Source organism: Lampetra fluviatilis, chromosome 47, assembly GCF_964198595.1.
Source record: "Lampetra fluviatilis chromosome 47, kcLamFluv1.1, whole genome shotgun sequence".
Taxonomy (NCBI): Eukaryota; Metazoa; Chordata; class Hyperoartia; order Petromyzontiformes; family Petromyzontidae; genus Lampetra; species Lampetra fluviatilis.
The window spans coordinates 3,154,601-3,167,140 of record NC_136321.1 but is presented as its reverse complement, the minus strand read 5'-3'; the positions used below and the strand labels follow the sequence as shown (position 1 = coordinate 3,167,140).

Genomic DNA, 12,540 nt, shown 5'->3' with positions numbered 1-12,540 from the left:
CGTCCCCCCCCACCACTGATCGCGATGACGTCACCCACAGCCACAATGGCGGCCTCCACGGTTGGCGACGGCTCCGCTTTGGTCGTCATCGCCAACATCCCCGGCGCGTTTCGCGCCGCGGACCTCAGGAACTACTTCTCCCAGCTCGTGGAGAGCGGCGCCTTCCACTGCTTCCACTACCGACACCGGCCCGAGCGCGCGAGCGGAGGCCGTGCGGGGAGGACGGAGGCGAGCGGAGACGCCGAGGGGACACAGGGTCCGGGGGTACAGGGCCCCGGGAGCTCGGCCAGGACTGGGGATGAGGGAGCCGGGACTCGGGGCTCGGTAAGAGGGACCGGGGCCCCCGGCTGAGGGAGGGAGACCCGGGACTGGGACCCTGGCCACGACTCCCGGGACACGCCGCCGCTCGGGCTGCTGCTGCTGCGTGGTTCGCGTGCGCGCGGGGAGGCTCGGGTGAGCTCCTGGCCTCCTACTCGGGCCGCCACTGGGTGGACGCGGCCGGGGACCCGTCCCCTCGCGCTGCCTTGTGCGCAGAGTGCGCGGGGCCCCAGAGGCCGAGTGCGGAGGTGAGCGGGTGTGAGGGGGTGAGAGGGGGTGAGAGGGGGTGAGAGGGGGTGAGAGGGGGTGAGAGGGGGTGAGAGGGGGTGAGAGGGGGTGAGAGGGGGTGAGAGGGGGTGAGAGAGGGTGAGAGTGAGAGAGGGTGAGGCGGTGAGAGGGTGAGGGGGTGTGAGGGGAGGGTGAGGGGGTGTGAGGGGGTGAGAGAGGGTGAGGCGGTGAGAGGGTGAGGGTGTGAGGGGGGGTGTGAGGGGGGTGTGAGGGGGGGTGTGAGGGGTGTGAGAGGGTGAGGGGGTGTGAGAGGGTGAGGCGGTGAGAGGGTGAGGGAGGGTGAGGGGGTGTGAGGGGGGTGAGAGAGGGTGAGAGGGGGGGGTGAGGGGGTGTGAGGGGGTGAGAGAGGGTGAGAGGGGGGGGGGGGTGAGAGGGTGAGGGGGGTGTGAGGGGGGTGAGAGAGGGGTGAGGGGGGTGTGAGAGGGTGAGAGGGGTGAGGGGGGGGTGTGAGAGGGTGAGGGGGGGTTGTGAGAGGGTGAGGGGGTGAGAGGGTGAGGGGGTGTGAGAGGGTGAGGGGGTGAGAGGGTGAGGGGGTGAGAGGGTGAGGGGGTGTGAGAGGGTGATGGGGTGTGAGAGGGTGAGGCGGTGAGAGGGTGAGGGAGGGTGAGGGGGTGTGAGGGGGTGTGAGGGGGGTGAGAGAGTGTGTGAGGGGGGGTGAGGGGGTGTGAGAGAGGGTGTGAGAGGGTGAGGCGGTGAGAGGGTGAGGGGGTGTGAGGTGGGGGTGAGAGGGGTGTGAGAGGGTGAGGGGGTGTGAGGGGGGTGAGAGGGTGAGAGAGGGTGAGGCGGTGAGAGGGTGATGGGGTGTGATGGGGTGTGAGGGGGGGTGAGAGGGGTGTGAGAGGGTGAGGGGGTGTGAGAGGGTGAGGCGGTGAGAGGGTGAGGGAGGGTGAGGGGGTGTGAGGGGGTGTGAGGGGGGTGAGAGAGGGTGAGAGGGGGGGTGAGAGGGGGGGTGAGAGGGTGAGGGGGTGTGAGGGGGTGAGGGGGTGAGAGAGGGGTGAGGGGGGGTGTGAGAGGGTGAGAGGGTGAGGGGGGGTGTGAGAGGGTGAGAGGGTGAGGGGGGGTGTGAGAGGGTGAGGGGGTGAGAGGGTGAGGGGGTGTGAGAGGGTGATGGGGTGTGAGAGGGTGAGGCGGCGAGAGGGTGAGGGAGGGTGAGGGGGTGTGAGGGGGTGTGAGGGGGTGTGAGGGGGGTGAGAGGGTGAGGGGGTGTGAGGGGGTGTGAGGGGGTGTGAGGGGGTGAGAGAGGGGTGAGGGGGGGTGTGAGAGGGTGAAGGGGTGTGAGAGGGTGAGGGGTGTGAGAGGGGTGTGAGAGGGTTAGGGGGCGTGAGAGGGTGAGAGAGGGGTGAGAGGGTGAGGGGGTGTGAGAGGGTGAGGGGGTGTGAGAGGGTGAGGGGGTGTGAGAGGATGAGGGGGCGTGAGAGGGTGAGAGAGGGTGAGGGGTGTGAGAGGGTGAGGGGGTGTGAGGGGGTGTGAGGGGGTGAGATGGTGAGGTGGTGTGAGGGGGGGTGAGGTGGTTTGAGAGGATGAACGGGGTGTGAGGGAGTTCAGAATCATGATTTATGCTGGAGGAATTCGATGAGGTATAAAGCTCTTTCACAGATGTCCGGTAGGGGTGGGTCAGAGCAGGGGGATGTGCCAGGTGAGGAAGTGAGAGGATAAGGGTGTGATTAGGTGAAGTGACAGAGTGAGGGATTGTGAGATTGTGAGAAGTGGAACGTGTGAGGTGAGACCGCGTAGTGAAGGAGAGGAGTGAGACTGATTATCTGAGAGGGTCGGGGTGGAAGGGAGGTAGTGAGAGATGAGTGGACGTGACGGTGGGGGAGAGTGATTAGCACGGTTGACTACATATGGTGGACAAAAGTACAAAGAGAAGGTGAAAAAAGCTGATGTGAGATAGTGAAGGGGTGAGGGTGAGATCGTGTGGGTGACGGAGGTCAGTCCTTTGTTATGTAGACTAGCCGTGGTCTCAAGCCGCACCTTACCATAATAATAAAAGTGGGCCGGTCCTGGCCCATCCCCCCCCCCTCAACCAGTATATATACGGGGTAGTATCTCTTGGAATCTCTCATTTACTTGATACAGCAAGCGTGCTGTGACGGTTCCACCTGAAGACGGAAGCTTGTGTTGCCTCCGAAATGTCGTGATTTTAATTTTATTTTAATTTTACTTTTATTAATTTTGATTTTTTACCTACATGACTTTACCGAAAAAACCTAAGAATATAAATAGGGAGTGAGAGGTTGAGTTGACAAGGAGATGGTGAGGGGGTGAGGTGAGAAAGTAAAGGGGTGAGGCTGTGGGAAGAGGGAGCAGAAGAGAGGTTGAAAGTGAGAGTTGAGGCAATAAAGAGGTGAGGGAAGGTGAGGTGTTTAAGCACAGGGTAAAGTGATGGGGAGTGAGATCTTGTAGAATAACGTCATTGATGCAGAGTCTGGCTATGGCACGCACGATGCATTTCCCTGTACAGTCTTCTCTGCTTCTCTCTGCTTCTCTCCACGTGCGTCCGTCCTCCTCGATATCACAGCCTCGAAATCGTCGCTCTTCCCCTACGCCGCTCACCGCCGGTGCCAGGGTGCCGCGCCCGCCGAGGTGACTGGCAGCGACCTCCTCCTCCTGCCCGAGCTCAACCCCCCATCCCTCATGCCCCAGGGCAACGTTGGCACGCCCTTGGGCACCTTCCTGCAGCTGATCCGCTCGTGCCGCTTGCCGCCCCGCATCATCACCCGCCTGGGCCTCTCCTTCCCCAAGACGGGCTCGTCCCGTCGCTACGGCAACGTGCCGTACAGTTACGCGCTCGGCAGGACGGTGCGTGTGGCCGACAGCGTGCTCGCGGGAACCGGGGCCGAGATCGCGCCAGGCGGTGCGACGCTACCGCCGCCATCCCCGTCGTCGCGGCTCCAGGGAGAGCGGACGGGAGAGCCGACGGGAGAGCGGACGGGAGAGCAGCAACAGGGAGAGTCGCAGCAGGGAGAGTCGCAGCAGGGAGAGCAGCAGCAGGGAGAGCGGCGTGGGAGCGAAGCCGGTGGCCGTACAGGGAAGGAGAGGAGGGGAGGACGGAGCCTGCGGAGGAGAAAGACGGAGCTGCCGAGTGAAGATGAGGAGCCTGAAGAAGATGAGGAGGAGTCGCACTCGGACGATGTGAGGAGGGTTCTGCGTGTGCGTGACGTGTGCGTGACGTGTGCGTGACGTGTGCGTGACGTGTGTGTGTGAGGTGTGTGTGACGTGTGACGTGTGCCTGACGTGTGTGTGACGTGTGTGTGACGTGTGCCTGACGTGTGTGTGACGTGTGCCTGACGTGTCCCTGACGTGTGCCTGACGTGTGCGTGACGTGTGCGTGACGTGTGCCTGACGTGTGCCTGACGTGTGCGTGACGTGTGCGTGACGTTGTGCGTGACGTGTGCCTGACGTGTGCGTGACGTGGTGCGTGACGTGTGCGTGACGTGTGCGTGACGTGTGCCTGACGTGTGCGTGACGTGTGCCTGACGTGTGCCTGACGTGTGCGTGACGTGTGCGTGTAAAGCTTTGTGGGGTTATTAACACGCAGACCCGGCGTCTCTCACAATTGCAAATGTGCACTTCGTGATCGAATGCAACCACAATGTAGTGATTAATGTGATTGTAATTTTAATTGACCCCAGGTGTGTGGGTGAGTGGGATGGTATGGATGGGCAGTACGGGGTAGTATGGGTGGCGGGCGTGTTGTGACCTGCAGTGTGGTTGTTGAACAGTGCGGATGAGTCCTCCACATGGTGTGGGTACATACACGTATGGATGCGTGTCTGTGTATCTCGATTTGGGGAGCGGCGGTGTGCGTGCTCACTGCTGTGTGAGAGGGTGAGGGGGTGAGGGAGGGGTGTGAGAGGGTGAGGAGGTGTGAGAGGGTGAGGAGGTGTGAGAGGGTGAGGAGGTGTGAGAGGGTGAGGGGAGGTGAGGGTGAGGGGGTGTGAGAGGGTGAGGGGGGGTGTGAGAGGGTGAGGGGGTGTGAGGGGGTGAGGGGTGTGAGAGGGTGAGAGGAGGGGGTGTGAGAGGGTGAGGGGGTGTGAGAGGGTGAGGGGAGGTGAGGGTGAGGGGGTGTGAGAGGGTGAGGGGTTGAGAGGGTGTGAGAGGGTGAGAGAGGGTGAGGGGGTGAGAGAGGGTGAGGGGGTGTGAGAGGGTGAGGGGGTTTGAGGGGGTGAGGGGGTGAGGGGTGTGAGAGGGTGAGGGGGTGTGAGGGTGAGAGGGGAGGGGGTGTGAGGGTGAGGGGAGGTGAGGGTGAGGGGGTGTGAGAGGGTGAGAGGGGGGGTGAGGGGGTGAGAGGGTGTGAGAGGGTGAGGGGGTGAGGGGTGTGAGAGGGTGAGGGGGTGTGAGGGTGAGAGGGGAGGGGGTGTGAGGGTGAGGGGAGGGGGTGTGAGAGGGTGAGGGGAGGTGAGGGTGAGGGGGTGTGAGAGGGTGAGAGGGGGGGTGAGGGGGTGAGGGGGTGTGAGAGGGTGAGAGGGGGGGCGAGGGGGTGAGAGGGTGTGAGAGGGTGAGGGGGTGTGAGAGGGTGAGAGGGGGGGTGAGGGGGTGAGGGGGTGTGAGAGGGTGAGAGGGGGGGTGAGGGGGTGAGGGGGTGTGAGAGGGTGAGAGGGGGGGTGAGGGGGTGTGAGAGGGTGAGAGGGGGGGTGAGGGGGTGTGAGAGGGTGAGAGGGGGGGTGAGGGGGGTGAGGGGGTGTGAGAGGGTGAGAGGGGGGGTGAGGGGGTGTGAGAGGGGGGGTGAGGGGGTGAGGGGGTGTGAGAGGGTGAGAGGGGGGGTGAGGGGGTGAGGGGGTGTGAGAGGGTGAGAGGGGGGGTGAGGGGGTGAGGGGGTGTGAGAGGGGGGGTGAGGGGGTGAGGGGGTGTGAGAGGGGGGTGAGGGGGTGTGAGAGGGTGAGAGGGGGGGTGAGGGGGTGAGGGGGTGTGAGAGGGTGAGAGGGGGGGTGAGGGGGTGTGAGAGGGTGAGAGGGGGGGTGAGGGGGTGAGGGGGTGTGAGAGGGTGAGAGGGTGGGTGATCTTTGTCTTGTGGGGGTGGTGGGTGATCTTTGTCTTGTGGGGGTGGTGGGTGATCTTTGTCTTGTGGGGGTGGTGGGTGATCTTTGTCTTGTGGGGGTGGTGGGTGATCTTTGTCTTGTGGGGGTGGTGGGTGATCTTTGTCTTGTGGGGGTGGTGGGTGATCTTTGTCTTGTGGGGGTGGTGGGTGATCTTTGTCTTGTGGGGGTGGTGGGTGATCTTTGTCTTGTGGGGGTGGTGGGTGATCTTTGTCTTGTGGGGGTGGTGGGTGATCTTTGTCTTGTGGGGGTGGTGGGTGATCTTTGTCTTGTGGGGGTGGTGGGTGATCTTTGTCTTGTGGGGGTGGTGGGTGATCTTTGTCTTGTGGGGGTGGTGGGTGATCTTTGTCTTGTGGGGGTGGTGGGTGATCTTTGTCTTGTGGGGGTGGTGGGTGATCTTTGTCTTGTGGGGGTGGTGGGTGATCTTTGTCTTGTGGGGGTGGTGGGTGATCTTTGTCTTGTGGGGGTGGTGGGTGATCTTTGTCTTGTGGGGGTGGTGGGTGATCTTTGTCTTGTGGGGGTGGTGGGTGATCTTTGTCTTGTGGGGGTGGTGGGTGATCTTTGTCTTGTGGGGGTGGTGGGTGATCTTTGTCTTGTGGGGGTGGTGGGTGATCTTTGTCTTGTGGGGGTGGTGGGTGATCTTTGTCTTGTGGGGGTGGTGGGTGATCTTTGTCTTGTGGGGGTGGTGGGTGATCTTTGTCTTGTGGGGGTGGTGGGTGATCTTTGTCTTGTGGGGGTGGTGGGTGATCTTTGTCTTGTGGGGGTGGTGGGTGATCTTTGTCTTGTGGGGGTGGTGGGTGATCTTTGTCTTGTGGGGGTGGTGGGTGATCTTTGTCTTGTGGGGGTGGTGGGTGATCTTTGTCTTGTGGGGGTGGTGGGTGATCTTTGTCTTGTGGGGGTGGTGGGTGATCTTTGTCTTGTGGGGGTGGTGGGTGATCTTTGTCTTGTGGGGGTGGTGGGTGATCTTTGTCTTGTGGGGGTGGTGGGTGATCTTTGTCTTGTGGGGGTGGTGGGTGATCTTTGTCTTGTGGGGGTGGTGGGTGATCTTTGTCTTGTGGGGGTGGTGGGTGATCTTTGTCTTGTGGGGGTGGTGGGTGATCTTTGTCTTGTGGGGGTGGTGGGTGATCTTTGTCTTGTGGGGGTGGTGGGTGATCTTTGTCTTGTGGGGGTGGTGGGTGATCTTTGTCTTGTGGGGGTGGTGGGTGATCTTTGTCTTGTGGGGGTGGTGGGTGATCTTTGTCTTGTGGGGGTGGTGGGTGATCTTTGTCTTGTGGGGGTGGTGGGTGATCTTTGTCTTGTGGGGGTGGTGGGTGATCTTTGTCTTGTGGGGGTGGTGGGTGATCTTTGTCTTGTGGGGGTGGTGGGTGATCTTTGTCTTGTGGGGGTGGTGGGTGATCTTTGTCTTGTGGGGGTGGTGGGTGATCTTTGTCTTGTGGGGGTGGTGGGTGATCTTTGTCTTGTGGGGGTGGTGGGTGATCTTTGTCTTGTGGGGGTGGTGGGTGATCTTTGTCTTGTGGGGGTGGTGGGTGATCTTTGTCTTGTGGGGGTGGTGGGTGATCTTTGTCTTGTGGGGGTGGTGGGTGATCTTTGTCTTGTGGGGGTGGTGGGTGATCTTTGTCTTGTGGGGGTGGTGGGTGATCTTTGTCTTGTGGGGGTGGTGGGTGATCTTTGTCTTGTGGGGGTGGTGGGTGATCTTTGTCTTGTGGGGGTGGTGGGTGATCTTTGTCTTGTGGGGGTGGTGGGTGATCTTTGTCTTGTGGGGGTGGTGGGTGATCTTTGTCTTGTGGGGGTGGTGGGTGATCTTTGTCTTGTGGGGGTGGTGGGTGATCTTTGTCTTGTGGGGGTGGTGGGTGATCTTTGTCTTGTGGGGGTGGTGGGTGATCTTTGTCTTGTGGGGGTGGTGGGTGATCTTTGTCTTGTGGGGGTGGTGGGTGATCTTTGTCTTGTGGGGGTGGTGGGTGATCTTTGTCTTGTGGGGGTGGTGGGTGATCTTTGTCTTGTGGGGGTGGTGGGTGATCTTTGTCTTGTGGGGGTGGTGGGTGATCTTTGTCTTGTGGGGGTGGTGGGTGATCTTTGTCTTGTGGGGGTGGTGGGTGATCTTTGTCTTGTGGGGGTGGTGGGTGATCTTTGTCTTGTGGGGGTGGTGGGTGATCTTTGTCTTGTGGGGGTGGTGGGTGATCTTTGTCTTGTGGGGGTGGTGGGTGATCTTTGTCTTGTGGGGGTGGTGGGTGATCTTTGTCTTGTGGGGGTGGTGGGTGATCTTTGTCTTGTGGGGGTGGTGGGTGATCTTTGTCTTGTGGGGGTGGTGGGTGATCTTTGTCTTGTGGGGGTGGTGGGTGATCTTTGTCTTGTGGGGGTGGTGGGTGATCTTTGTCTTGTGGGGGTGGTGGGTGATCTTTGTCTTGTGGGGGTGGTGGGTGATCTTTGTCTTGTGGGGGTGGTGGGTGATCTTTGTCTTGTGGGGGTGGTGGGTGATCTTTGTCTTGTGGGGGTGGTGGGTGATCTTTGTCTTGTGGGGGTGGTGGGTGATCTTTGTCTTGTGGGGGTGGTGGGTGATCTTTGTCTTGTGGGGGTGGTGGGTGATCTTTGTCTTGTGGGGGTGGTGGGTGATCTTTGTCTTGTGGGGGTGGTGGGTGATCTTTGTCTTGTGGGGGTGGTGGGTGATCTTTGTCTTGTGGGGGTGGTGGGTGATCTTTGTCTTGTGGGGGTGGTGGGTGATCTTTGTCTTGTGGGGGTGGTGGGTGATCTTTGTCTTGTGGGGGTGGTGGGTGATCTTTGTCTTGTGGGGGTGGTGGGTGATCTTTGTCTTGTGGGGGTGGTGGGTGATCTTTGTCTTGTGGGGGTGGTGGGTGATCTTTGTCTTGTGGGGGTGGTGGGTGATCTTTGTCTTGTGGGGGTGGTGGGTGATCTTTGTCTTGTGGGGGTGGTGGGTGATCTTTGTCTTGTGGGGGTGGTGGGTGATCTTTGTCTTGTGGGGGTGGTGGGTGATCTTTGTCTTGTGGGGGTGGTGGGTGATCTTTGTCTTGTGGGGGTGGTGGGTGATCTTTGTCTTGTGGGGGTGGTGGGTGATCTTTGTCTTGTGGGGGTGGTGGGTGATCTTTGTCTTGTGGGGGTGGTGGGTGATCTTTGTCTTGTGGGGGTGGTGGGTGATCTTTGTCTTGTGGGGGTGGTGGGTGATCTTTGTCTTGTGGGGGTGGTGGGTGATCTTTGTCTTGTGGGGGTGGTGGGTGATCTTTGTCTTGTGGGGGTGGTGGGTGATCTTTGTCTTGTGGGGGTGGTGGGTGATCTTTGTCTTGTGGGGGTGGTGGGTGATCTTTGTCTTGTGGGGGTGGTGGGTGATCTTTGTCTTGTGGGGGTGGTGGGTGATCTTTGTCTTGTGGGGGTGGTGGGTGATCTTTGTCTTGTGGGGGTGGTGGGTGATCTTTGTCTTGTGGGGGTGGTGGGTGATCTTTGTCTTGTGGGGGTGGTGGGTGATCTTTGTCTTGTGGGGGTGGTGGGTGATCTTTGTCTTGTGGGGGTGGTGGGTGATCTTTGTCTTGTGGGGGTGGTGGGTGATCTTTGTCTTGTGGGGGTGGTGGGTGATCTTTGTCTTGTGGGGGTGGTGGGTGATCTTTGTCTTGTGGGGGTGGTGGGTGATCTTTGTCTTGTGGGGGTGGTGGGTGATCTTTGTCTTGTGGGGGTGGTGGGTGATCTTTGTCTTGTGGGGGTGGTGGGTGATCTTTGTCTTGTGGGGGTGGTGGGTGATCTTTGTCTTGTGGGGGTGGTGGGTGATCTTTGTCTTGTGGGGGTGGTGGGTGATCTTTGTCTTGTGGGGGTGGTGGGTGATCTTTGTCTTGTGGGGGTGGCTGCAGGACGACGACTCGTGCGAGGAGTGGGAGCGGCACGAGGCGCTGCACGAGGACGTGACGCGGCAGGGCCGCTGCGACGAGCGCCTCTACGAGGAGGAGATCGAGCTCAAGTGGGAGAAGGGAGGCAGTGGCCTTGTCTTCTACACCGACGCGCAGCTCTGGAAGGAGGCGGAGGGCGGTGAGGCACCCGCACGCAAAGATCCCCCGTGTAGCCTCCGCAGGCTGTGGGGGGGGGGCAAGCGCTGTTCGTGAGCAGTGCCTGCAAAGGTCAACACGGCGCACCTATGATGGGGGGTGGCCGGCACGTAACAAAGATCCCCCGTATAGCCTTAATAGACTTATTCTTAGGTTTTTTTTTTCGGTAAAGTCACGTAGGTAAAAAAATTAAAATTAAAAAAAGTTAAATAAAAATAAAATAAATATCACGACGTTTCGGAGGCAACACAAGCTTCCGTCTTCAGGTGGAACCGTCACAGCACGATAGCTGTATCAAGTTGGGACAAGTGCTGTTAGCGAGCACCTATGAAGGACAACACGGCACACGAGGGGGTTGGTAGTCAGCACAACGCCCGGCCGCCTTTGTCTTCCCAGTGGCGATGTTTACACACCAGGTACTCATTTGAGGCTGAGTCGACCTAGGGAAGGCCCTGGACCAGTTTAGATAATTGTCACTGATGTTGGCTGTGAGCGGGAATTGAAATCAGTCTACCAGGTTTGTCGCACGCTGACAGCTACACTACCGCGCCCTCTTTATTCACTGACACACACTGATATTCGCACACATTCACAAAGGGTACACAATTGGGGAAACAAAATAAAACAAGAACGAGAAATCCATTTAAAAAGTGTTTATTTTGTGACATTGCGGTTACTTGTAAACCCGTGGTGGCGTGACCACGATAAACCAGACCTGCTGATAGTGCCAATTGCGTTGCCCGCGTTACGGCGACGGTGCTGTTGATGAAGACACCCACTACGATATTGACGACATTCATGCTAATAGCATCCCCATAACGCTCATCCTGCTTTGTTTCTTCCCCAGATTTTGATGCCCAGACGTCGGACGACTGGGACGTGGACATGAGTGCGTACTACGACAAAGGTGAGCGAACCCCTCCCACCGGAGACACTTAGGCCCCCCACCCCCCTTCCAGGGGTGGAACACCCCCCCCGCCCCGCACAATAACAGACCCCTCTACAATAACACAGACCTACCCACAATCAGACCCCCCACAATCATACAAACCCTCTCCACAATGACGCAGGCCCTCTCCCCACAATCACACGGACCCGCTCCACAATCACAAACCTCCCCCACTCACACAGACCCCCCCAGAATCATACAAACCCTCTCCACAATCACACAGACCCCCCCCCACAATCATACAAACCCCCCCACAATCATACAAACCCTCTCCACAATCACACAGACCCCCCCACAATCACACAGACCTGCCCCACAATCATACAAACCCCCCCACAATCATACAAACCCTCTCCACAATCACACAGACCCCCCCACAATCATAGACCTCCCCCACTCACACAGACCCCCCCCCCCCGCCCACAATCACACAGACCCTGCCTCCCCGCTGTGTTCATGCCACTCTCCTCTCCCGTCTCTCTCCTCTCCCCGGCGCAGACGGAGGCGACATGGATGCGCGCGACTTCGTGACGCTGCGGGAGGAGGGCCGGCGCCGTCGCGGACTCGACGATTCGGCGGAGCTGGAGGCGCGAATCGGCAGCTTTGAGCGGCACACGCGGGTGAGGCGCATCATGCGGTGACGCAGCCCCAACATCCGACGCGCGGCCTCAACTCCGACAGACTCAATACCGGCCACCCCCCCCCCTCCGCTCAGGGTTTTGGGCGCCGACTGTTGGAGAGGCAGGGTTGGCGGGACGGCCTTGGGCTGGGCGGCTCGCGCAGCGGGATGGCTCGAGCGCTGGAGGGAGACGGGCAGCACCCCAAGTGCCGACACGGACTCGGGTAACGCACGGACCACGGAGAGATGACACCCATCACACTCGCGGCTGTGTGTGTGCAAGAGCCACAGACATGAGTCTGGCATTTATACCGAATAGGTCCACACTGTGATGTAAGGGCGCCACCGTGGCGAGATGTTAACTGCCTTGCTCCGGTATGCAGGAGGTCGTGGGTTCGATCCTGACGCCTGTATATTTGGAGTTTGCGTGTCTCTTTATCTGTAGCCGCGTGGATTTTTCTCCGGGTCCTCCGGTTTTTCACTCCGTTTAGCAACACGCGTTTTATTGGAATAGATTTTGCGATACATTAGTGCAATACATTTCCACGTGACAAGCCACTTTCGTTGAGCTATTGTTTGTGGCAAGGTCGCTTATGAAAACTAACTATGGAGCTCAGTGGGCCTTACCTGGTAAAATAAAAAAGTTAATAGTTTATACACCGAACTCATAGGCCCACACTGTTGTAAGAAGCAATTACTCTTGTGTCTGCTGTGGACGGTGGCGCAGCTATCGAGGCGAGAAGCTGCAAAACTTCTCCCTGGCGCCGAAGCGGCGACGCCGAAACGGGGAAGATGACACGGATGCCGTCGTCATCTCCACCGTGTATGACGCTCCGCTCGCCCGCGACCAGCCCAGCTCGCTGCTGCGGAGACGGGGACATGGGCGGCTCAAGCTCCGCGACGGAGGAGACGCAGGGAGACGGGGTGCGACGTAGGAGACAGACACGGTGCAACGTAGGAGACAGACACGGTGCAACGTAGGAGACAGACACGGGGAAACGAAGACAATGTCCAGCGTGGGGAGACAGGCTCAGGGAGGATGGGGACAAGCAGATGTAGTGTTCCTAGAGAGAGACGTGGAAAGATCTGACTGGTGACCCAAAGAGACGTGCATGTGATGACCTTAAAGTGCACTTAGCTTGGTACAAGCAGCTTGGTGATGGCACAGCCGCCGAGTGTTGGATGGCAGCTGTTATCAGCAAACACAATCACGTGTGCGGTCATCATTATTCCAAGGTTAAAATTTGGTTTTATTCACAAATATCCCAAGTAAAACACAATTTG

The 12,540-nt window shown here is 59.2% G+C and overlaps 1 protein-coding gene across 1 annotated transcript; it reads left to right on the top strand.

Annotated features, from left to right (window-relative positions):
- The first annotated feature begins 22 nt into the window (after positions 1–22).
- On the top strand, positions 23–12,191 carry GPATCH3 (G-patch domain containing 3). Its single transcript, XM_078877240.1, is given in 10 exon segments — positions 23–327; positions 329–451; positions 453–507; positions 510–566; positions 3,128–3,741; positions 9,497–9,671; positions 10,536–10,595; positions 11,136–11,257; positions 11,353–11,480; positions 11,984–12,191. Coding segments are annotated over 10 exon segments (1,845 nt in total). The 5' UTR covers positions 23–24.
- Positions 12,192–12,540: the final 349 nt, after the last annotated feature.